We start from the raw sequence: 27,107 nt of genomic DNA, 5'->3' as shown, positions 1-27,107 counted from the left end.
TGGCATCTCAGCTCCCACATACCGCTTCTGAAAACGCAGTCAACAAGCTTTAGTAAATGATTAGATTATAGACTTTGTTTGTGTGGGCTTGTTTTGCGTGTATCATATTCTGTTTACTCAGAGTGCACAGTGTTGCCTTCTGATTGTCTGTGGCACTTGATGTTCAAAAACAAGACAAGGTCAGTTTATAAAGGAATGCCACTATTTCGTAAAAGATACTTGAGAACTCAATTTAGAATGTCCAGTAGTTTTTTGCCTCCTCACTGCAGCAGAACTGAAAGGTCAGCGGGCGTCCTCCAATCCCACGACAAACCCAGCTTCCTCTTCTACACCCAGGAACTCGAAAGCCTATGTCACCGAGCTACCGGCCTCTGCAGGACAAAGTCCAGCCCAGCAAGTGTCTGCCCGTGCTCGCTAGCGCGATGAGGAGAAACAATCCCTGCTGGTTTTGCCTACCTAACCCACCGGAGTGCCAGAGACAATGCGACACTCCCTTTGCAATCCCCAGCTAGAATCCACAACTTGGCACAGCCAGGATGTGAACCTGCGCTCCCCTGACTGCATGACTGCATGTAATTACCAGGTGAGCCAGTGGGGGCACCACAACAAAATCACTTTTTATTTAAAAACAAAATCTGATACAGTAACACACTGCCCTGCTGCTTATATTCTAGCATGGTACTTAGTGCTGGGGCTAACATGGGTGTTCTATAGATATATATGCAGTGCTCTGCCTAGTCACTTTTTTTTTATTCAATGAAAAACTGCCCTGACAGAATCTGAGGTAGTAATCATCAAACAAACCCAGCTAGAATCCATTGATCCAACTTCTTAATCAGACTCTGGCGTGACTCATACACAGGGCTCCGTGTACTGCACAGCAGACTCCCGGGACTGTATTGCTATTTCAAGAAGGTGTGCATTGTGTGCCTCCAATGAGAAAACGTTCATTTGTTTTATTAAGCCCTTGAAAATGACAGGTCTTGGGCTAGTCAGGCTGGCGAGTCTTTGCTGTGAAGCTTGCACACCAGCTGGCTTCACAACAATGGTGTTTTCCTCCCTAGGGCACTGTCTGTCTGCCTGGAGTGAGAACACAGTGCTAAGGAAAGGTCATCTTTAAGAACCCGCAGAACAATGGAACGGGGCCTTTACCAGTGCTGTACACGCTGCCAAGTTTATCTTCGTGCTTTTGTTTTCATGGTTTAGTACTTCTGCCCTATTGTTCTAGTTGGCATTCCTGTCTGCATGGTTAGGGTTTCTGTGCGCACAGTGTAAATGTTTGGAGACAGCACTTTGAAAAGGTAGCTCTCGGACATTCTGTCGAGAACGACATGCTCCCTTTGGGCTTAAAAAAAAAAAAATGCCGAAATCTCCTGAAAAAGTATATTATAATGCAGATTCGCTCAGAACAACTACTAAATCAGATGAGCGTTTTCTGTATGATCCCTTTATGGTTTATAGTGACGTTAAACAATTAATTCAGCACAATATGTGTTTTTTTTGTTGTTGTAAAAAATAAGCAGGTTTTTAAATGGGATTTTTTTTTTTTTTTTCACTCTGTGCTAGTCCTGTAGTTCACAGTTTTCCAGTAGACGGGGAAGCCCAGTCATTGCTATCTTATCTCTTACATCTCGTTTCTGGTAAATGGGAACTGATTGGGTTATTATCTCTGCTGACATCACCAAAGCAATCAACTCCAGCCTCCGCAGGGTCAAATCTTCTGTCAATACTGGCAGTGGTGGGTTCTGAGAATTCTCTGTGGAAGCCATTTGGACTTCCTCTGCTGCCATTTCATTTCGGTCATGTAAGAAATCAACTGAAGATTCTATAGAATGGTCTCAATGCAAAATTCTGATTAGTTGCCCCGCACACCCACACCACATGTTCAATATGAAATCAAGATCAACACACAAGGGCTGTCAGCATCGTTTTGCTTAAAAAAAATAAGTAACAAATATTTTCCAGAAACTTAAACAAAATGTTTCTGTTTTTGGTTGGTAATAGGTAAGTCCCTCCATAAAAATGTTGGCGATCTCCGAGGAAACAAACAAAAAAGACAAAAAAAAAAAAAAAAAAAAAAAAGGTTTTATTGACATCATTTGTAATTTACTGCAGGGCACTGCCATACATTGCAACAGCGGAGACAACGACATTGATGAGAGCTGTCTGAGTGAGTGAGGAAGCAGGATTCGTGTTAGCAATGGAGAGGCTTGTGAGACTCTTCCATCTACCTCAGTGAATAAATCATCCATGGAAATAACAGAACGTGAAACTGTCTGGATGCCCAGGAATTGAACCACTTTTACAAACCTGCTTGGTAATAAATTGTTTTAATATGTGTTTTACATTTTCATGACTATAAACACCACAAAACAAAAACTGCAATTACAGCAAAGTGCTGTCTGGCTAGATGCTTTTTTTTTCCCCAGCCAAACTTCAATGAGAAGATAGTGTGAGGACTGGATTATGCGAGTTCATCTCATCTGAACACATAACAAACAACAGCGCTTCCATTTTTATGGGTTTATTGACGAAGGGGGGGGGGGGGAGCTTATAAAACCAAAAATATATATTTTTCTGCTTACTACGAAATGACTGGCATGCTAGCAGAAGTCGAGACTCTGCTTCGAACCTCTGAGAAGGAGCCACACCCTACTTGGCAATGAATCCCGACACTTAAAAAGCAAAGGCTCCTGTGATAAAGAGAAGCACTGTGTTCTGGTCTTTTGAAAATGGTGAAGAATGTAATGCAAGCGAATCGTTACTCTCTCTTCGTACGATAAGGTAATAGATTAAAAGCAGATACTGATGCCAGTGTCGGAAGTGCATAATTAATAGTTTAGGGAATTACAAGCCCACGTAATGCTTGGCCAGTGACGTCAGCTTTTTATTTCCCAGGTGATGCAACCCATAACGCAACAATGACATCACAATAGAAACAGCCACTTCATGCACCTCAAGGAGTCTGTTTCATTTTATTAGGACCCCCAGCAAATAGTGGGTTGGGCCACCATTTGAATACAATGATGGTATTAAATACAGCGCTATGATTCAGTTTCATTTGAGAGAAATGTTTTAAGTGGTTTGTTTATCTATTTATTTTATTTTCATTTATTTATTTATTTATTTTAATTACAATCCTCAATGCATTTCCTGCGCTGGCATCATGTTGTGCCTCTGTGTGTCGCTGGGAGCGGAGGACAGTCTCTTGTGGTTTCACTCTGTGAGAAACACAAGCTCAGATCCCAATCCCTTCTATATATAGAAACTGTTACTGGAGCAATTATGAGGTCAGTGGCGTTTTTTTTTTATCTCAAAGGTCAAGAATCTCAACCAAATCTTTTTTTTTATGTCTCATCTCGTGCTGATAACAGCCAACGCTTCCAATAGAGGTTCAGGAAAAAGCTTAAGCTTAAAAAATGTAAAATGGTTACAGACCAAATCAGGATATAGTTTTCTGAACAGCAGTCCTTTTACAGTAATAGAGGATAAAACAATTAATTTGGCAATACTGTGACACTGTTCCTAAGAACACTGAATGTTTTTAAAGGAGAATTCTTTGAAAATTACCGGAATAGCGCTAGTCCAACAATTTTCCAGTATAATCACCACTGTTAACATTATATCTTGCATCTCGTTTCTGGTAACTGGGAATTAATTGGGTTATTATCTGCGCTCACATCCTTGAAGAAATCAACTATAGCCTTCTGGGGTTATTATTGGGAATTCTGGGAGGCCTGACTCAGAGCAGCTACGTTATACACAAGAATACCAAATGATATATTACTGTATTTTTTAATAAATATGCTGCTATATTCTGTTAAATATAACTATGATTATTCAGAAATCACTGCATGGCCAGTTGAAGTGGTGACATCATCCTTGCGGATAATTGGTTATAATTATTGTGATCATTTAACATTCTGAAGGTTAAATAAAGTATAGAGACGCAACGCAGTGCTGTCTCTGCTGTCTCTGCTGTCTCTGTGTTTTGCATCAGAGTCAAACTTGAGCTCCGTCCCATCCTGCCCCATCAGACATTTTCCTGTCCCATCCCATCCCATCTCGTGAAAAACGTTTCAATGTAATTTTTGTTCCCATCCTGTCCCACCAGATCTTTTCCCATCCCGTACTGTTCTGTACGTTTGTTTTTTGCAATCCCATCCCTTCCCGTCTTGTCAAAAAATGTCCTGTCCCATCCTGTCCTGTGATATTTAAGAAAAAGAGAAGACACCGGTTTCTTTTAACCTCTCGCTGTATGACATACCTTAAACACTCAACAGGGTTATATTTAGGAATACTAAAATAAACGTATTCAATTCAGCGTCAAGCATTACAACACAAGGTTTTTGTCAAGGCTCGGTTAATGTTTCTAAAGTCACTTCATGAGCAACAAGGGGGTATACAGTGGGGTTAGCTAAGGTATTATTATTATTATTATTATTATTATTATTATTATTATTATTATTATTATTATTATTATGCATTTATTTATTTGACAGATGGTTTTATTCAAGGTGACTTACATGTGTTACAGGACAGTACAGGGTGACAATGCAAAAAATTATATTTAAATTCAGTAGAGTTTACAGTAAGTGCAAATTATACTACACAACTACAATATGAACCAGGATGCAGCCAGTCAGGATTACAGCAAGTTATACCTGCAATAACATATTAGCAGTGCAATAGTGCAAGGATAGCGCATCAGCTGAGGATCCAGTAACGTTGTAGGTAGATCTGGCCAGCCCAGTGCAGTGCAGGAGGGGCGGATGAAGAAATCTACAAGCGCAGTGGATCACATGCGCTGGGTGTTTACTCTCTGTGGAAAACAATAAGAGATGTAAGCTTGCTGGATCCTTTCCGATACAGACAGAGACTGTTAGCAGAACGATGCTATCTCCAAAACACTCTTTATCTCTCCCTCAAGGTAAGATCTGAATCCGTTCAGTGCAGGAGCCACAGAGAATGCTATTGCTCCCCTGGCTTCCTATTTCACTCTGCCAGATTGGCATCAAACCTGAATGTTTAGCTATGAGCTATGCAAGGTGACAATAATGTAACTAACAACGGTAAGACAGTACAGTACAAAAACCATCTTTGATAAAACGAACTTTTTCTGAAAATATGCAAAATAAATAAATACACAAATAAATAAATAAATAAATAAATGAATGAATACTGAAATAGCCAATTGATAAGATAAAACAGATTGCACAAAATTGAATTGGACCAAACCCTTTGGGACGCTGTGAAAAACAAAAACAAAAACAACAACAAAAAAACCTGAAAAGTACATTAAATCATAATAATTATTATGATAATATATTAATAATAATATAATATTAATTATAAATAATAAAGGAACCATGCATAACGATTGCTAAATTTATTTTTATTTTATATGAAAATTTTATATGCAAATATTTAAAGATTTTGACCGCAGGCTTTTTTTTTTTTTTTTTTTTTTTTGTAAAAGATAAATGTGCCATTTTCTCTAGTTCTACTGTATTGCATCCGTCTTCCATCGTTATTTAGTTGATGATTGCTGTATTTGTTTTATAATTATTACAGATAAGATCTCTACATAAAACATGAATGTTAAATACCTCCCAGAACAGCTCGACAATACGACACATATGAAATAAAACACGTGTTTTGCGCAGAAGGCGTTCCCGAGGCAGGCACTGTGATGTTACCGCTGTGTATAAACCGTGCCCGAACTAGGTCCTTTAAATAGCAGCTACTGACAGAGACCAATGCATTACAGCTGTTGCCCGTCTTATTCGCTCAACGCCTGAGCAAGACTGTAAAGAATCTGAAGAAAGAAACGAAGGAAACACACACGATGTCTTATGGAAGTACAGACTCGCTCATGGTCAGCCCCTCTGCCCACGGCACCAATAAGTTCGACACGGCCCACCGCAAGAAAGCCGTGGCTAACATCTTCGAAAACGTCAAAGAAGATTCGGTTCTGAAGCTGTTTCAGAAAACCGGGGACAGCAAAGCGCAGGAGAGAGCCAAGATCATCTTCTCCCTGGACCAAGAGCCCGAGGAGATTGCGAGGGGCTTGGTGGCACTGAAACAGAGGAAAAAAAACAAGATGCTGCGGATTGCAAACTTTATCCGCGCTTCGATGAAACTTCTTTGAGCGACACATACAAATAAGCCGGTTGACGACTTGGCTAGCTATTATGACTACTGTAAAACAACTAATGACAAGGACTGAAGCAGGACACGGCGGAGAGCCAAGCCACGCTGCACAGTCAAGCGACACGCACTGTGAGATGAACAGAGAGATGGCGATTAAATGAAGACACAGAATACAAGATAACGACACGGCACCCCTTTTGTGCACGGTAAAGGAGCGTGGAAAATTATGAAGAAACAAAAACAAAAACACGCACAGGATTTGAGAACACCGGGGACAGTGTGAAATGCGCGACTGTGCAAAAAACAAAACCACAACAACAACAACAAAAAAATATATAACTACGCATGTTTTAATACGGGTCTTTTGTTTCCAAGCAAAACTAGAAAACGAGACTTTGTATTGGCCTGCTGCAATGGTGGTTAATTGATTTGACTTTTATGCATTTGTTAAAATGCGTCAACGTCGCGACTTACAGGTGCTGCAATTTCAGGAGGAGATGCAACAGGTTTGCAAGACCTGTATGCGACAAAAACGTTGGACACTTAAAAACTAAACCGAGGAACGTGTTGCATTGGGTGTGACTGAATTATTACCTTGTGGCAATAAATGTGATAACTACAATAACCACGTTTATAGTATTTGTGTTATTAATAGTGGTTGTTTATTTTGCCACCCATTTTTTTTGTGATAAAAAATATATACATGACACGAGATGTTGTGACTGTCTTACTGAGGGTGTCATGTAACCAGCACAATAAATTATTTTTATTCTATGAAATGAAAGTTTTTTTTTTCTGTCTTTTTAAAAATTGTTACCTTAGATGTGTGGGACCAGAACACACAGTACATATTTTGAAATGAATGGGATATTGCTTTGAATGAAACCAAAAAAAGTTTTCATTGCAAGCCAGGAAACCAAAACAAGTTTTCATTGCAAACTCTGCACCACTTAGATTCTATTAACCAGCCTTTCAATCTCTTTAAAAAACCAAATTGATGCCTGCAGCATGTTATCCAAAGGTTTCTAGGCTGATTCACCGTGTAGCATTTTACATCACATATAGCCTGCTCAATTTCCATGCAACTAACCCATCATCACCATGGGAAATAGGGATTGCAATGCCAATCTGGGTGCCTTACAGAAAGGGCAGTGTATATATCAGCACATAGCTGCATAACAATGGGCTTTCCTGGAGTGCTTTGCTGCTGGAGTATGGTTTGTTATTCTTTACCCCATTGTAACTGACCTCCCTGCCTAATATTTGCATTCCCCGAATAGATTACTACTGTCCCATCTTCACATACAGGTATCAGTCCAGCAGTAGTACCCCAAAAGTTTTTATTATTTTTTTAAAGATAGGATAAGCCCATATGCAAGAAGTACAAGAAATGTGCCTTTACTTTCGGTTTTACTTTTTGGTTTGATGTCCCGGACAGGCAAGTTTAGCTGCTGCATTTCAAAATAGAAAATGAATTGATAACAATTAAAAAAAAAAAAAAAAAACACACACACACAGCATTATTTTATATTTGGAAAGGACTTTCATACTCAAGTGTTTCCAGGCAGGTTTTCAATAGTTTCCTTTATGATAAAGAATGCATTGATCATATCCCTAACTCAATATTTGAACAGGGGGGTTGTTTTATTACGCACTGCTCATGATTATAGCAGTTGGAGCAAACCGGTTTGTGCATGCAAGATAAGGTATTTGCTCCAAAGGTTATTAACACCAGGACTGGGCACCTATACAAGAATTTCTCAGACTAGCAATGTGTAACTGAAGGGGGCAACAGCTATCTGTGCTATGCACCTGCCCTGGTTAGACTGAACCTACTGCATCTAGCAGATTTGCAATAGGCGACTTCACAGTGACTTGCTTGGGTAAGATAGTGGCTCTATCTCAAACTAACTATATATTGCCATTGTGGCCTTAGCCTACTTGAGACGTCATCCTGAACTTCATACACACAGTCATATGTTCTGAGGTAAGACTTGGTGTAGAAGTCAAGCTTCGGAAAGAGCTTTTCTATAGCATAGTTCTGCTGTGTTCAGGACAGTAGCTCTAGTACTGTCAGGGTTTTATTCATTGACTGGATTGAATCATATTGTTTCAAGACCACAGTGGTATATTTTCAGGTGATATTGGGATTGAAATAACTTGTAGAGAGGCGACAGTTTGCCCATGTAGGTAGCCCTTGATTTTTTTAAACTTTCTTTAAACTGTTACCTCATGAAACTCCTAATAGTGTCAAATTTCCCAGCAGTATAATACCAATGTACTTAATGAGTAAGTCAGTGTGAGGTTACCTACTGCATTTGTTGCCACGGCGACCGCACTCTCTCATTTTCCCTCTGTTTTGTATTTTGTTATGGTAACAGGAGCAGACAACACAGTGCTGTGTGGGGTGGGTGTGTGTGTGTGTGTGTAACTTCCAGAACACCTCTTCCTCAAATTCTGGCAGAATCTAGTTCTGACTAACAAGGGTGTGGAATAGAAAGCAAACGTCAGCTTGTGGCTTGCTGGACCCAGCAAACACTCCTTCAACAGATTCAGAGGCAACCTCCCCAGGCAAAGGATTTTCACCTCGAAGCTTTACTTTCCAGTCCCTGGATGTATTGCTCAAAATTCATTCATTAAAAGAAGAGCAAAAATCTTTATAAGTTGGGGGTTATTTGCACAGTAATTTTGAATCCTGTTTCAACTATACTTAACGCTTACTATCTTTATTTTTGCTTGCTTTCCCAAATCCGATGGCTCCCCGTGCGTTCACTTTTACTGCACTTTACTATGCTTTTACCACAGTTCACCACAGTAAACTTTTAGAAGGATGACAACGCCCTAGTCCCTTACAGTTCGGCTGCCCCATTTTGTTTTCTAGACTTTTTGGTGCAGTCCATTTTCTTCGTCCACTTCCTGTGCTGCAGTAACAGGATCTCACCTGAGTCCTGCACTCAATGAAGACCAAACGCTTATTCAACTGCGCAGCGCTCAGGGAAGAAGTGAAAGTATATACAGCAGTGTGCAAATTTATTAGAACAACCCACTGCTCCTGCAGTTTTGATTTTGTTGTGGGTAAGAAGTCAAACCACTGCCACAGAAAATCTTGGACAATTGTCAAAATAGGCAAATTACTGATTGTCTAATTTAATTGATGACTTTTAATAGGCCGCTCATGCAATTCATTTCAAATAGTAAGAGAAAAGGAACACACAACCTCAAATGGTTAAATGCAGGAGACTTTACAGAAGTTGTCTAATATGCCTGATTAAAGCATAAAGTGGTCTAACATTTTCACACATGAGTGCCTGTTGTTTCTATATCCCTGATTACTGAGTGGAATTGCTGAGAGGATTACTGGGTGGAGTGTGGATGCTACCTTAGGAGGACTTTCCATTTAACTTCAATGCAATTTAAGACACATGTTTTAATGTAATCCCTACTCTATTAATGGCAAGACCGTGTAGCCTTTATCTCTGGGCCACCTTGGGGCAAGCCTACAGCAAGCCCTGGCCCCCATAATCCTGAGGTTCTTTATCAAGAACGGTTAGCTGTGGAAACCTAGATTTTGTACTTTGGATCCCATTTCGACTGCCTTATTTTTCATGCATGCATTTTGACAAGCCATAAAAAAGCATGGATAAAACTGCCCTGGTACAGCATATAAAGAGAATACAGAATGGGTCTGGGTGATTGGAGAGATCTTCCTTCCACTGTTATATCATGAGTCTCATAGCATAACCTCTATTAACATCTGTCAGAACCCCCCCCCCCCCCCCCCCCCCCAGCGCTGGTCTGCATTGTGTTTTACCGAGTCTCTTCCTGTAATGACCTCTGTTCCTGCGGTCTGGCTCCAGTGCAGGGTGTGTTTGATATTTATACAGACGGCTTGTCTCTGGAGCGCCAAGCTTGAGGGGTTGGGTGGGGGTATCTTATTGTTCTACAAGTGCTTGGATATGTGGAACTGGAACTATAAATAGAACCACCAGAAATCGTATAATAAACAGGTTAAAATTAACTAGAATAATCCTCCTGGTTCAGGTATAAAACCCCATTAAGCCACATACTGTGTAAGTCACATTTGGGCATCTTATGGCCACTTCTAAGTTTATAACCATCTGTTTGCAATTGCAAATAGAACAGGTGAGTTCTGTGCTTGCCTGCCAATGTTAGAGCCGTCTGCTTGCTTGCGTTTGTAGTGTAGAAGCTGGAAAACTCCATAGAAAAAGAAACCTACTGGTTCACAAATCATGCGGTGACCCTGGACCCGGTGACCAAACCAACCCCTTTCATTTCATTTAGATATCTTCTCGTGCATTCAGATGGTCCAAGCCCTGAAACAGATTGTTATAAAGGCATTTTCTTATAAATGCTGTAGCTACATGTTATTGCTATATCCTGTTATTATTATCAATGGCGACCGGCTGCCGACCTGCTGTTGTCTCTATGGATCCTTTGTGACGTTTTCTATTGAATCTGCACTGTGTTGTTCTATAAGATAATGTGAGATGGAAATTGACTTGCAGGCAGACTGCAATGGGCATGTCCCTGCAGCTGTGGTATTACTGTACACAACAGTATCAGAAGTAGCACAAGGGCAGTGGCTGGGGTTTTGTTTAGTAACATTACATTTGTATACACAAACAATTGACAATCCCCAGGAAGTCTTCACTGTAGTGTACTGCTGTGCAGATGTGGGTGTTCCAAGTGTTACGAAGATAGATTTTGTTTAGTTTAATTCATGTCTTTTACTCAAATGGACTGTCAAAACATTCACGCACATTGCATCAGTGAGGACTTAAAGCAGAACAGCTCAGCGGCTTGAAATATGGTTCTAATGCTTTAACCAAAAGCAAGAAACCCTGTGCCAAGGAAATAAAAAATATATTGAACTGAGAATTTGGACATTGTTTATACACATCATGAACCCGGCAGGCTCCTCTAAAGAGAACACCTAGAAACATAACCCAGCCTACACCTCGAATCTCACCCCTGCCTGGGCCAAATGATCTCATCCAAAGAAATATCTGAGGGCTGCATCACATCGATATTAGGGTCTGCTTCGGAATATAATTCATAGTCATTTCGTGCTATTTCATTTTGCTAACAAGCCTCTGTCCTGACCTTGACAGAATACAGTACTGCAGTTCCCTCAGTAATCCCTCTGTCATTTATTTTACCCCGTAAGCATTTGGCTTGGGGAAGGGAAGTATTCTCCAGTTAAAACAATTAGGTGACAGCTGCTTAGAAAATGGCACTGACAACTTGTGGTCTGAAAATGTGTCAGCACAAAGTCGCCTCGTGTCTCATGAGCTGATTCAGAGGTGCTAGCAGGAGTCAGCACTTTGACTTGCTAAAAGCACTGTTACCAAATACTGCTTTTATTTTGTGCCAGAGTTCAGAAGTATTTCTAAGGACATCGGGTAACGTGATTCTCCTTACGAAGTCAATTTTTCATGAGACAATTGCACCCCCTACTGTACATTTACTAGAATGCAAATGCACTGACATACAAAACCCTGACAGAAAAGCATGACAATATGGGCATAACTCTGTCTCCAATTACTTAAAATTAGTTACTTAGCAAACACATGTGCGCTTCCAGATAATTACAGTGTTAGTATGCATAGTTACAATGTGCTTAATGTGTAAATCTTTTAACTCTCCAACTATTTTCTGATACAATTGCGTGCTTACATATATCTTACAAAAAAGATGTACACATTAAGTACATTGTAATGCTCAAATGCCCTTGAAGATATTTAGTTAAGTGTGGGTTTTGCTAATACGCTACAGTATGCAAATTAACCTTAACCCTAACCCTAACCCTAAACATTTCCAAGCGAGAATATTTGCGTAGCTATTGCTTTGATAGCTACGCAAAAAGTCTGTCACAGGATAACACCTTTTTTCTCACCTGATTGAGAGTGTGCAGCTGGTACATGACTGTTCATAACACCTCCCTGTGCTGTGCGCTAACGGATCAGAACGCAACTTTTTAGACCGACTTAAACCTTTCCCACCGGTCTACCTGGAAGATTTACTCACCTGTTAATTTCGGTGTTAATTTCAAACTGTACACGCCTGACATGTTTAGGTCAGCTACAATTACTGGGGGGAATAACTAAAAAAGCAGGCTTAATTCAAAGCGTGGCGCTTCAAGCTTTCGAAACACTTGCCAGTCATACCCGCTTATTAATAACGCAACCTTCCTCCTGCAAAGCTTTCCAGTTCACTTCAAATGCTCGTCACTGGCTCCCTCTAGTGGACGGAGCGCCGCATTGACATGCCTTCTGAATAAAACCTTATTGCAAGCTTGAGGTGCAGACCAAGCAAACCGTGGCAACGCTGAAGCGATTGTTATAGTACAACTTTTTTTTTTTTTTTGTTGCAAACATTTGGTAAGAATTTAGCAGTTGAGAACTACTGCAGTTGTATTTGGTGGTGTGGTTTATTAACAAATTATATAATATCATCTTGTTAATGGATAAGAGATAGTCATTTCCAAATTATGAATCTTCTCTCTTCGGTAATCAGAGATCAGAGGCTCCTCGGACAAAGTAATAGTGTCTCTACGCTCTACTGTGACTTCTGTCGAAGCAATAAGCTCCTCTCTCTCCTCTCTCTCTCTCTCTCTCTCTCTCTCTCTCTCTCTTCTCTCTCTCTCTCTCTCCCCAGAAAAAAAGACAAAGTTTGGAGGTCCAATTAATACCCCAGCAACAGTAGAACCTTATTATTACATTCTGACCCCAATTAAAGCATTTTCTCCACATAACAAAGAAAACAGTAGCCTATCATACTTTATTGTACTACATTTAACAGTTTCACACGGTATGTTTAAAAACGCACTTTGCGCAACATGGATATTAGATTTCATTTAGCACACGTCACTTTTTTTTTTCAGAATTATCGTCGAGTGCTTGCAGTAGTATATTTGCTCAGAAACAGCTCTTAAAAAGTCGCAGAGTTCAAGTTACTTATCAAATGTTATAGCGAACTTGAAATCTACAGCTGTTTAAGAGCTGAAAACAAATAAAAAGGTCTAATTAAGCAAATTATCAGATTACAGCGTATCGCTATTTCTCCATTGCGGATTTGTAAGAGCTAAGGAAATGGTTTAATTTCCTTTCCTTCAGCAAATTTTAAAAAAGACCGTATTTGGAGATAGCAAAATTTTATTAACGATGTTCATTTCAGCATGGTGCCTTGTTATTTTTTTTTTAAGATAATTTCCGGTTAATGCACGTTCCCTTCTTTCTCTTTCTATTTCTTTTTTTCTTTTCCTTTCCCCTTCGTCCTTTTTTTCTTCTTTTGTGTACGACCAAATAAAAAAATTAAAAAAAAAAAAACGAAAAAAAAAAAAAAAAAAAAGAAAAAAAAAAAAAAAAAAAAAAAAAAAAACAAAAAAAAAAAAAAAAAAAAAAAAAAAAAAAAAAAAAAGAAAAAAAACAACGAAAAAAAAAAAAAAAAAAACAAAAAAAAAAACAAAAAAAAAAAAAAAAAAACAAAAAAAACAAAAAAAAAAAAAAGAAAAAAAAAAAAAAAAAAAAAAAACAAAAAAAAAAACAAAAAAAAAAAAAAAAAAAAAAAGACAAGTTAAAAAAAAAAAAAATGAGAATTTGGAAATAAAAAAAAAAAAAAAAAACAAAAAAAAAATAAAAGAAAAAAAAAAAAAAAAAAAAAAAAAAAAAAAAAAAAAAAAAAAAAAAAAAAAAAAAAAAAAAAAAAAAAAAAAGAAAAAACAAAAAAAAAAAAAGATTTTTATTTTGGAGGTCCAATTAATACCCCAGCAACAGTAGAACCTTATTATTACATTCTGACCCCAATTAAAGCATTTTCTCCACATAACAAAGAAAACAGTAGCCTATCATACTTTATTGTACTACATTTAACAGTTTCACACGGTATGTTTAAAAACGCACTTTGCGCAACATGGATATTAGATTTCATTTAGCACACGTCACTTTTTTTTTTCAGAATTATCGTCGAGTGCTTGCAGTAGTATATTTGCTCAGAAACAGCTCTTAAAAAGTCGCAGAGTTCAAGTTACTTATCAAATGTTATAGCGAACTTGAAATCTACAGCTGTTTAAGAGCTGAAAACAAATAATAAGGTCTAATTAAGCAAATTATCAGATTACAGCGTATCGCTATTTCTCCATTGCGGATTTGTAAGAGCTAAGGAAATGGTTTAATTTCCTTTCCTTCAGCAAATTTTAAAAAAGACCGTATTTGGAGATAGCAAAATTTTATTAACGATGTTCATTTCAGCATAGGAAAAAATTATAAAGGGCAATTACGTCAAGGAAGAAACACATGCTGGTAAAAAAAAAAGAGGACGTTTGTTCATCATAATAATTAATCATAGATTCATAACCAGAAAGCAGTGTCTATTAGCAGGTCGAATCTCTGCTTGTTTGCTCATGAGTTTAGCTAATTAAACACTCCAGCCCATGCAAAGCGTCGAGAGCGCTGTGACCTATACAGGCAGATTATTCCAATTAATTCCAAAAGCCTACTGCCACACTTGTAATGAATGCACTTGTTTTAACATTGAAATAATGGGGAAGCAAATATGAAAGAGGCGTTTACAAACGCCTCAAAACAAATAATTAAATAAATAAATGCATAAATAAAAGCGACTTTTTATTTATTGTAAGCGGACTTGAAAACTGAACCGCGGAAAATTGGGTTTTGTGACGGGCAATCGTGCTGATTTCGCATACCGCGTTGACTTTCATTATAAAATCAGAGCTAATATATTCTCAGAATCAAATTTGAAACGGACGCCATAAACGGTCTCTGTCAGCACTTATGAGATTTTTCTTTTGTTTAAAGAAAAAGTATGTACGTGATTTCTTACCTGTTTTTTTTTTTTTTTTTTGTTGTTGTTTATACCTGTATTTGTTTTCCTGGAATGCAAATTGAAGACGATACACTTTGTACCGGTATTAATGACTTTACCAAATTTTTAGCAACGGAAATGCAAAACATTAAAAACCTGCATATAATAAAATTTGTTTTGTAATTGTCGATTAAAAAAAGACGTAAAAAACCTTTTTGCGCGTTTTGCAGCGGGTAATTTTTTTGAACAGACTCTTAAAAAAAAATAAAATTAAAAAAAAAATCACGCTGTGCTATAGAACACTGCATCCAAGAGCTGACCACAGCATTATTGACAACACAGTAGATTGGAAATTATTGCAGATCACAAGCGAGGATTGTGAGTCTATACCATACGAGATGTGATTTATAAATCACGCCCGAGACTTTCTATATGACGTGCAATCAATCTTCAAGTAAAAAAAAAAAAAAAAAAAAAAAAAAAAAAAAAGTGTTAATTCTTCATTTTTTGTGATATAATACGCATGGTTTGTGTTACAAGAGCCGTCGCCCAGTTTGAGAAGGCAGACTGCAAACAAGATCCAATCCATGCACCAGTGCTACGCATGAGTACTCCAGTACTGTACCATTAAATGATCCCAAGGCACAATAAAACCATTAAAAAAAAAGAATGGAACCCATTGAAACACTTAAAAACAAAACAACAAAACACTAAACTTTGGAAATCAGACCCTATATTTGTAAAGGTCTCATTGGCACAACCAAGTGAATGAATGAAAGTAAAAGGACAGGAGCTCCAAGACGCTGAACAGATTATTGCTTACAAAACCCCCTGACGGTCAATTAGAAAGAATATACACAGCCATGAAGCCTGTGGGTGGCCCTGCTGCTCCTGAAGACTATGAAACCAGTATTTATAAAACTGTATTACAGCAATCCGAATGATTTAATAACCTAGTAAGAGCCCCGCTCTGCTCAAGATGCCGTGACCGACTGTGCTCGATGATTCAATCTGTACCGCCTTCATCAGGGTTCAAAGATCAAATGAGGGATTGCAGTGGGAGTATGGAAACACTGTGCACTTGTGTGCAAGTGTGTGGGTCATCAGAGGCTGCAAGAGACTTCTGTTGTAGTATTGATTTTTGCAAATGTTAACATCTGACGCGAACGTTGTACTAAATAGGAGCGATCACAAAGAGAAAGATTTCCTGCCGTCTTCCCCAAAGACCCTCTCAGCTTGCTTATACTGACGTTCTTATTGTGACTGATTCTTAGTTGAATTTCTCATGATTAAAGTTTACTGAGGTGTAGTCTGAATACCATGGTAACATCTAGGACTCTGAACCACCTCTCTCTCCCCTCTCTCTCTCACTCACTTCATCAGTTCAATCCCCTACCCCCTGGTGGTGATCCCCCACTCGAGTTCCACCTTAACTCCTAGAGGTCCCCTGAGAGAGAGAGAGACGGTCGAGAGAAGAGAGGCTCTCTTCATTCTCCCTAGGGGTGCTATCTCTCTCCCCTCTCTCTCCCCCTCTCTCTCACTCTCCCCCTCTCTCTCTCCCCCCTCTCTCCCTGTGTGAGAGAGGGGAGAGGGTAGAGGGGAGCTCGCCCTCTCTCTCTCACTCTCCCCCTCTCTCTCCCCACTCTCTCTTCCCCCTCTTTCTCTCTCTCGCTCTCCTCTCTCTCCCTCTCCCCGCTCCCTCTCACTCTACCCCTCTCTTACTCTCTTCCCCCTCTCTCTCCCCCTCTCTCTCTCTCACTCTCCCCACTCCATTTATAACTGCAGACCAGTCTACTATAGTAAAAAGACCTCAAGCAGACTAAAATATCAGCATGTTCATTTATTCAGCCAGATGTGTGCCACCTTTCCACCTGCCACTGAGACGGAAACCAGTGCATTCCCATAAGCAGCGGATCACAGAGATTTTAACTGCGGCTCTCTCTGCCCCATTTAGTATTGCACGCTGGCAGAAAATAAAAAGATATATAAATAGCAAGTAGAACACAAGGGCTGTGTATAATGGTACTGTCAAAGGGAAATATTCAGGTTGGTGAATTACTTTATAAATAGCAGTTATATCACAATGGGACACGTGGTTTGAGTTTTGATTTTTGTAAGAGGCTGCACGGGATTGTAGTGCATGGAACGTTTCATCAAACAGCTGAGATTAAATGAGTGTTTAAAGTTACAGATGAGAGATGCACATAACTTTCTTTTAAAATGACTTCAGAGAAAGCTGTCCGCGTTAGGGCACAAATATGAGTGACAGAGACTTAAAATGCAAATTGGAGCTCTTAATCGCGACCCTCCTCCCTGGTGACAAGAATATATGGCTTAGCATGCAGGAGATGTATTACTGGAGTCAAATTCCCTTAGTGCCATCAATCAAAAGGTGTATGGCAGCACCGTGAAATATTCCAATATCTTCAAAATAGCAATATTCTGTAGCGCCGGCAATTTGCAACCCAGCGAGACCCATTCTATCAAACACAATGTGCTTTTGACAGGATTTTCATTTCCCCAAAAACGCAATTACAAGGATGGCACCTAAGACTGTCTATCAGTGATACAACACGTAAAATCCAAGAAACTGTTTTACACGCATTTCCTTGATTTGATATTTTAACAGAGTGATAACCCAAGCTTTAAAACCCATCTTCTTACCTCTTCTGAGCTCTACCACTTATATTATTATAACTTGCTGGCTGCTCCCTGGGCTATGTCTTTATAACATGCAGTGTAGGGATACACTGCATAATGAAACAGTCGGGGCAGCACACCATAATCGACTAGTCAAATAGAAAAGTGACAGCTGACCTCAGAAACTGGTAGCTGACCAATCACATGCCACGTGAAGTAATTGTGCAGCATGAGGGTTCAGATGGATGGAATCCATGGTATCTGATAACATAAAAATGATATTTTAGAACATTAATACATACCAAAAAGAATTCCAAAACAGTTTTAAAGCAGCAAAGTTACAAAGCAGTATGTTCACAAACAGAGCACCAGGCACGATCAAACACTTGATTTATTCACATACTTTTGAAAGTGGTGACTAGCTGACCCCCTTAAAAACAGTATGGCAAATTAATTTCCATCTGCCACAAACTATATGATTCTTAGCCCCTTCCTGTGATGTAGTTTAAACTTACTGCAATTATGTACATATATTATGTTTTATCATGGCTCTACGCTACACTAAATCTAGGGCATTAATGGGTAACACTTTATATTAAGGTGCTGCTTATTAATGTCTTATAAATGTTTTATAAATATATAATAGATACTTAATAACTATGTTATAGAGCATTAATAAAACATTATAGATGGTTCATAACCAGTTTGTAGCCATCTATTCTACTTTGGGTTGTTTGATCATAATTCTGTCTGTGGCTGTTGCCTGGTTATAAACCAGGCAATATAAAGATTATAAATCTGTAATGCTTTATTTTCACTCTATAACATAGCTATTAAGCATCTATTATACACATTTATAAAACATTAATAAGCAGCTCTTTAAAAGTGTTACCCATTAATCTATATATGATTTCTTGAGTGCAACAGTGAGGTATCTTCATAATACTGTGCATGTATCTTTTATTATGGGGAATGTAAGCTGCAGAGAAGGCAATACATATTTATTTTCTCCTTTCTATTTAAAGCCTAAATATCATAATGCAAAACATAATGTAGCATAACTGATGTTCATTATTGGTAAAAAACAAAACAAAAACCCACCAACAACAAAACAAACGCTCCCTTCAGACCCCTTCATATTTCTTAACATTTTGCTTTCCTAATGTCTGAGTTTGCTAACAACAAATTATTGTTGTATTAGTACAGCACTGATCCCCATTAAAAGCATATTTATTGATACCAGAGTGCGTGCGAATTGTACAGTGGCAGAGCATGCATGTTAATGAAAAGCAAATGAGGGCAGAGAGAACATTTCCATACAGCTGTACCTCAGGGCAAGAAGGCGGAGAAGATCTTTCAAGAAAAAGAAAAAAAAAATTGTTCTTTGGAAAGCGAAAACAGGTTTATATTTGAAAGGGTGTTTGAATTACAGCTGATGTCATCCTAATATTTTTGCGTCTGCCTGTTGATTGGTAGTATTCCTCTTCGTCATGCTTGTCGCTCTGATTTTGAATTTACAGCAGTGGCGGGGGAGGCAGGCTGCTGATGTGCTTTCATCTATCTTTTTTCAAAAGCTCTTTTTAAATGTAAAGCACACATTCATGCTGTAGTCTAATAAACTGGCTGCTTTATCACTTTACAAATGCACCGTTTTGTAGCGATGCAGTAATATAGGGTTACAGAGTGGCTGGTGTCTGTGCGTGCGGGTAATATTGGCACTAGCAGAAGCTGAGCACATGGTCAGTTTCATTGAAAGGAGGGTGTGACATGGCAGAGATCCTGTACAAGTAAAACGTGTGTTTGGTGGTTGGCAGTCATCTTGGGCTCAGGTGTAGAGGAGCAGCCTGGGGCAAGACAACGGCTTTTACACAGCCATGTGGTAAAATGTTTCATTGTAGAATTGTTTTATTAGTTAGTTAGAAAAGTGTGGAATGTGCCCAGGTGGCAATTGAATGATTGAAGTCAATTTACATCCCGGCCACACCCCATAAAAGGGAACAAAGAAAATGTTTGCTTGGAAGGTGATTCAGTGAAGGTAGTTGGCTCAGCTGGAATGGAATGGAAAGGAATGGAATGGAAGGCAAGGGAAAGCAAAGGAATGGAGTGGAATCAGAAGCAATGGAATGGAATGGAATGGAAGGGAAGGGAATGGAATGGAATAGAAAGGAATGGAATGGAATGGAATGGAAAGGAATGGAACGGAATGGAATGGAAGGCAAGGGAAAGCAAAGGAATGGAGTGGAATCAGAAGCAATGGAAAGGAATGGAAGTAAAAAGTAAGAGAAACCACAGTGGGATAGCTGTAGCTTTGGTGTTGTTTGGTGTGTTATTATAGTGTTTTGTTTGGTGTAGGTTTTTGTTCAACTCTTAGATTTATTTCTGAATTTGATTTGTTTATTTGTGAAAAAAGTGCTTGGACCAGATCTATAAAATCGAACACTGAGGTACTTCTATAAAAACCATTTCAGGATTCTGCCTTCACTGTCTGTATCATTGCTACCTCATTGGGGTGTACTCCTGCCGTTTCTGAGTTGTGCTGTCAGTCTGTCAACAGCTGGCAAGACTACCTTCAAATGAAGAGACTAGATTTCCGCATAGCAAGATGAAGACAGATCCCCAGCTGGAAGCATACGGAGACTGAGGGATCAAACAGACTGCTTGTGCAGATCTTTATCCATGGAGAGCGGCAGGCACATCAGCTCATTATATACAAGTGACAAACTATTCTAGCACAGTTCTAAATAAAACATTTAAACTGCAGTCTAGTGATCTTGTAATGCAAAGCATCAGCACAGTGCAATGGTTCTGCACTTAGAGGAAACCATGGCTGCACAATGGAACCTGCAATGGGATGAGCCATAAATATATTGGTACAGCCCTGGTAACATCTGCCTTATTTGCAGGAAGCAAGTTACTGTTTCAGTTCCTACTATAGGTCATTTTTGCAGGAAGCATGTTACTGGCTGCAAAGCATGTCAATCAATATGGGAAGTACCTGATTGGTTGATGACAGAATACATTGAAGGGGTAGGACAAATAACGATCCTGATGACTAATGTCTGCACTTCTGCACTTTCTCTGAGTTCTGAAGCAATTCATTTTGAACTCAGCCCTGTTAATTCATGCAGATTGAATTGCCTGTATTTATGTGTTGAAATGACCCATTTTGTGGCACTCACTCGGGTTCCCAGCCTTGTTAATGATTCTGCTGCTGTGTTTAATACTACGTTTAAGGTTAACAGTCTCTCCCGCTGAATAACTTCATGCTTTTCCTGCCAAAAACAATGACAAACATTCAACTTGCATTTGTTTGCCAGGCTGTCTGACTGAAACACTCAGCCACATGGAGAGAAGGATAACAGCGCTGCACAGTCTCAGTGTTATAACAGTGCTTCTCTAACAGGATGACAGAACATTGCACTACCTTCCTGGGGCTAGCGAAAAGCTGCTATGTCGCATTTTGCATCACCTAGAATTTCGTTCGACTTTATGAAGTACAATTAGTTAATCCATAGGGTGATGCAAAAGTTTTGGCCACAGCTGTAGTCAGTCGTTTTTATAACCAAAAGTGTAGAGTGCAAATCAAAGGAGGTTGTGTAAGGCACTGGCGAGACAGTAGAATACTGTGTTCCATTTTCACCACCACAACAAGACGTGGAGAGAGTCCAACAAAGAACAACCAGACTTTCCCTTTTATTATAGGGTTTATTTAGCCTAGATCGAAGTCTTTAAAATCTTAAAACGACTCCAACAATACTCAGAATGCCATGACATTCCTCATCTTACTCTCTGACCCTGCAGTCTTGTCAATAGCTTGATTTCGTTTAGCTCATCGATCACCCTGCCCTTGTAAAGGTACTTCTAGGAATAATTGCAAAGCTGCTCCAATCTGACAGACACTTTAGTTAGTCAATTCATGCAACAGGCTTTTTTACATGTTATGTATGTAGAGTTATTTTTTGTTGATATAAATTTTATACAATATATATATATAGATACTTTATAATATATATATATATATATATATATATATATATATATATATATATATATATATATATATATATATATATATATATATATAAATATATAATCATTTGCAAATGGTACAATTCTTGCCTGTCAGACAAAATTATGGGATCTAGGATCCGATGCGATCCGGCACAATTCAGCCTCAGTTTTAGCAATCTTGATGAATATAGAAAGCAGTGCTGTACCTGAATTGAGAGCTAGTGCCCTATTCTCTCACCCCCTATCCTGCTACTATCCCACGACCTTGAGAAACAGACACGTGATCCCACAAGTGGCCCGTGGGATGCCAATCATTCCAACAGGCTCACTTCAAAGGAATATTAAAAACTGGAGATTAAACTGAGTGCTGGTAGGGGAAGCAGGGAGGCAATTTATATTTTGCTCACATTAGTATTTCAGGGGATTGTCTGCATAATGGGAAACACTATCAGAGAGAATTTGAGAGACAGGCTTATTAATGGGAGTCATTTTTATAAAGTAATTATAATGAAGAGAAACATCTTTCCTAGCAGCATTTTTTTTTTTTTTAAAAGCAGTTAAGCGCGTGGTAATGAAGTAATGAGAGGACAAAAGCACAGCCAGTGTGTGGAGTCAGTGGGTTTAGGGAGCGTGCATTGAGGGAATATCTAACTTGAAAATAAAACAAAAAGGATGATTAGTTTAACTTTTCTTTTTTTTTTTGCTGTTGTTGTCCTTGATGTTTTGTAGCTGCTTAGATCTGATATTAATGAAGTGCTTTTATCTCAAGGACTTTGCTGCTTGTACTGGCTCTGATGTTGACTTTGCTGCTTGTACTGGCTCTGATTTTAATGAAGTAGGGTACGTGTTTTGTTTGAATAAACTGGGATTACTGTACGACCGAATCCAAGACATCTGGAGCTGTAAGCCTGTGAGTTCACATTCGTCCTGATGGATTCTACTCTAGTCTGACAACACAAATGGTTGGATATGCCAGCATACAGCAGATTGAGTGTCTGCGTCACTTTGAGGCTTAGAGAGATAGTCTGCCACTGTTTGGACTTCCTTAGGATTAGGGCTGCTACATTTCTGATATGTGTAGCTGCACTATTTGCCTTTGGCAGGATTAAGGAGCTTGATAATGAGAGTTGTGAAGGGTGAGTGGGTGACTGCTACAGGGACTGAAGCCTTCTGACTTTTTACAGATCACAGCTAGATCATTGTCAGCCTATAGGGGCATGGGGCATGGGGCAGGGCTGAAGCCCGGCACATGCAAATAGTGTTTTTCAGTTATAAGTTATTCAAATTTAAGTTCTAAATAGGGCAGGGCTGGGGGTTAGAATCTTCTTGGTAATTGGGACAAGCGCGGAATGTGGCCAGGCGTTAATTGATTTATTGATTGTAAATGAACCCTGGTCACATGCTTCCCTACAAGCCAGAGGTAAAGGGCTGTGAATCTGTTCAGTCCACTCACGGCTGTGTGTGTATCCAGGGTGATCGGGGTCCTGAGCACAGCTGAGGATCACCATGTGTATACCGGGCTCCTTAGTATTTAGGAATAGGGGATTCGTTTAGGGGATGGGATATGTTTGCAAGCCTTGTTCGTTTGATTCTGTTGAAATTGTCATTCACAGCCACGTCTTCAACATACGAGGATTGCGCATTAGTTAGGTAGATTACTAGAGGCACTGGGAAATAACATGCTGATTTACTTCTGCTCTTATTCAAGTCTCTGTTCATTATAATTACATGATAGCTTTAAACACGCTGGCTCCACTGAGGTTTACGAAATGACAAATTTCTGCAGAGTTAATAACCTGTGGTCATGTAATTACTGTGGAACCTGGATTTAATTGGTTCATTAATTAGCCTGTACAAACCACAAATCAGTGCCCTTTTTAACTTCCAGCTGTTTGATGTCATTATGTTATGCAGGTTCTTAAAATAAAATATAACCAAAAACTATTTTTACTCCCCTGGCTTTAAAAAAAAATAGTTTTAATATATTAAAAGAGTCCTCTGTTTTCTCAGCCAGGTTTCCAGCATCATTAGTCTATGGTAGACTAAAACCTGCTAGGACTTAGTCTTGCTTTTAAATGCAACATTAATACCAAGTAACCAAAGCGATCCAGTCCAAAATCTAACCTGAAAACTCATTTGAAATACGTCCTCAAACCCAGTAAAGCATTTGTTTGGGTTTACAACAGCATTAATATCCTCCACTGCGGTCCTTACCTGCAGATTATTTGTCTGGTCTCTCGTTAAGTGTCTTTGCCTGCTGCCTTCGGCACTGAACTGTCACCACAGCCAGCTCTCCAGGAGGTAATGACCATTGAGTCAGACAGTCATGCTCAGTGTGATGTTGCTATTGGTTACCATTGTGGTGTTATATAATTAACATTCCACCTCCAGGAATATAAATAGCTCTTATGCACATGTTTCACATCAACACATTGTTGTCTCTTTTTGGACAATAGGACAACAAGGGCAGGAGGGGCACACAGTATTGCCCTCTCCTGTGCTAGGAACTGAATAGGGCAAGCTGTAGTTGCACAAGATCTCTGCCATACACAATATTCAATTTGTTATTGATTAGAAGCCACTACATTAACAAGGACAAACTCATCCAGCAATTACCTGAGCTTCTCTCCCTGAAACGGCAGCCTGATCAACACTGTGGCTTGCAGGGCTCACTTTAATTTATTACATCACTGCCAGCTTTCGTAGGCTTTTCAGCCCCTCAAGAGAGGTTTCTTTACTGGGTTAATATTTATTTTGTGTGCTACCAGGAGAGAGGATCATTATCGTCACACATACCCCCCACTATTAATCATTCAGGTGGAGGTATATTGAGGTTATTAGTAGTGGCTGTTTTTTTTTTCTTATTATTTGTAGCCTAATTAGGGTGGAGGCATAATTCCGCTATTTTGTTTTCACTTCAGCACGCAAATGACAGCAGACATGATCTAACTAGTGTGTTGTTCGTTTGTTCATATTGAGTCATCTTGTTCTCATGCTAAGCAGTAAATGAAGATTTTTGTAAATGCACTGGTTTTTGTTTTTTTGTGTGTGTGATTTCTGCAGTTGCTACACTTTCTCTCTTATGCAAAATGTATTAGGGTGTGCACTGAACTGGAACCCAAACCATACCGAATTGAGACATTCTGGATTATGTCTGAACTCACAGATTATAATTTTAAATGAGTGGTGGACACACTGGTATACAACGACATTGTTACCTGTTTCTTCTGCAGCACGCACCAACTAAAGCACATTTTCGACACTTTTTTTTTGTTACAGATTATCAAAATGCAAAACTGTGCTCTCATTTATATAAAGTGTGGTCTGAAGACTCCACAGTCTGAATAGACATTTGTATTATGAAATAAGGAGAACACTGTATTTTGAATTATTAATACAGGGCAAGCCTTGACTCTGTTTTAAACCACGTTTGACGAAGGCTAATTTACAATTCCGTCACGATGCTTGTATCCTGAGGAAAGGCGTCCTATTCATTAGTGATTGAATAGGTTCCCACTGAAGAAATTATACTGGTTTATTAGCTTCACCCAGTATACCATAACTCCAGGACTCTTCAATAATGAAAGGCAGTGTTACAGCTGTGCAGGGCTCTCTTGCAATCACTATGCATAATAACATTGTAATTATGTGTAAGTAAATTTTGCAATAAATACTTTAATTGTACTAGGTCAATCAACATCAATGTTTTATACAATACTAAAGAGTTTTAAAAGCAGAACATTTCCTGCATTCACATGTGTGCTATCACAGGCGTATAAAATAACCTTTGTTTTAAAGCAGCCACTGTCACTTAATGATTCATATAGTCTACTGTCAGCTTGTAATGCACTCTTTGCTGCTATCCTAGGAGGATGTTGGGCGCGATTAAAAATGAAACAGTGGTCTCTGAAAGAGCCCTGAGACTGCAAAGAGAAAGCGACTTGAAATGTTTTAGCAGCAAAATCTCATTTATACTATGCAAGATTAATTGCATGAAATAATTGACAGGGCATCTTGTTCTGTGTCTTAAAGGACCTTGAACGATTCACTATGTGGCGAGACAAAGTGTTGCTACCTTCCCTTTGTTTCCGATTCTCTAGCACTGACACTTGCACACACCTTTGTGCCTCAAGTTGTGTATTTATAACCAGAAGAATTAATGTTGATGAATACATTGTGTGTGGGGTGAAACCTTTGGGAACGGATGTATTACAACCTTCTTTACCCTATCCAGAAACCATCAGTTTCCAAACCACGATACACCTTTGGAAAACAAACAGTTTTAAAAGAGACAAAGAACTTTTGCAGTGTGGAACATTGATTGAATGGCATAATTATAAACCTTGTAATGAGCAATTTGGGAACTCCAAATGATCCAATAAATGGGAAGTAAGTATGAGTTCCAATGATTAATGAGCTTTTCATATTGCATTTTCTAGCACTGACATGGTTATTGCTGTCTCCATGCCTTTCACAGGCTTTTTTTTTTTAATTATCACAATTTATTCCAGTTGTAAAAATGACAGGGTGAACGTTCTGCTGAGTGGTAGGTGGCTTAGGCTGCAATGAATATATCATTTCAGATTTGTTCTGTGAAACGGATTGAGGAAGCAAGTAGCTGAGGAGACAATCTTTCACGGAGGGCAATGTGATTCAGCACGCACACAATGCACTGATTTGAACATGGTCATCTTTGGGAGAGGGGACACTAAAATACGAAGCAGTTTCAATTTGCTGCCAGTTTTAGATTGATTAAACTGAAGCAGAGTGGCTCTTTATACTGTAGCGTTTATATCCTCACTACTGTTTTAATCTTGCGTTGCTTTCCAGACATCATTGCAGTTTGCAGAGAGGGTGTTTTGTAAATGAACAAACACTGAACCTTTAGCGCAGGTTTACAGTCCAAGGCAATTTACCTGCTTCAGGCCACATCTGAAATAATGCGAAACGAAAGCATGCAGTGATTTCCACCCCGTCAGGTCTCTGGGGCTGGGCGTTAGTACTGCTTTGTTAGCTTTTCCTGGTACCTTTTGAATTCTCCCAACTAGAAAAGGACATGCATATATTTAGAAGCGTGGTTTGTTTTTGTTTTTTTCGTCTCGCAGCGTCTTCTGGGAGAGATTGTTACAGCAAATGTCAATAAAAGTGAGAGTCGTGTTTGTGGTGAGGAATGGAGAGATCCAAATTAGACTGGGTTATGTTAAGGGTGATGTGAATTTTCCGGTGTCACGTTTGGAGCGTAAACAATGCTAGAGGAGAAATTGGTGTTGTGATTTAAAGAATAATCAGCTGTCTCACGTCAAGTCCTTTTTTAGATTTCCTCTGGTGCGGTTTCTGGGTTTCTTCAATACTGAGTTATTATCATATTTTACTATCGTATTTCTCTCTATCAGTCTTTATATTGTCCTGAGAGTGCCGGGTCTGAACAGCCTAGAGTAGGTGTGGCTGAGCTGAGAGGT

The 27,107-nt window shown here is 39.0% G+C and overlaps 1 protein-coding gene and 1 long non-coding RNA gene across 2 annotated transcripts; one reads left to right on the top strand and one right to left on the bottom strand.

Annotated features, from left to right (window-relative positions):
• Positions 1-2,540: 2,540 nt before the first annotated feature.
• LOC121302487 lies at positions 2,541-23,946 on the bottom strand. Its single transcript, XR_005947707.1, has 3 exons — positions 23,863-23,946; positions 17,815-17,898; positions 2,541-4,822 (listed from the first exon to the last, which is right to left on the bottom strand). It is a non-coding gene; the product is annotated as an uncharacterized LOC121302487 (long non-coding RNA).
• Positions 5,705-6,932, top strand: LOC121302486 (transcriptional and immune response regulator-like). The gene has a single exon (XM_041232494.1). It carries the CDS (start codon positions 5,849-5,851, stop codon positions 6,149-6,151), a length of 303 nt encoding a protein of 100 aa, XP_041088428.1. The 5' UTR covers positions 5,705-5,848; the 3' UTR covers positions 6,152-6,932.
• Positions 23,947-27,107: the final 3,161 nt, after the last annotated feature.

The sequence above is a fragment of the Polyodon spathula genome, chromosome 29 (genome assembly GCF_017654505.1).
Source record: "Polyodon spathula isolate WHYD16114869_AA chromosome 29, ASM1765450v1, whole genome shotgun sequence".
NCBI classification, from domain to species: Eukaryota; Metazoa; Chordata; class Actinopteri; order Acipenseriformes; family Polyodontidae; genus Polyodon; species Polyodon spathula.
This window is presented reverse-complemented; position numbering and strand designations above follow the sequence as displayed.

What these genes read in the sequence shown, in the direction of transcription:
- LOC121302486 (XM_041232494.1), top strand. Translation starts at nt 5,849, where the DNA reads ATGTCTTATGGAAGTACAGACTCGCTCATGGTCAGCCCCTCTGCCCAC.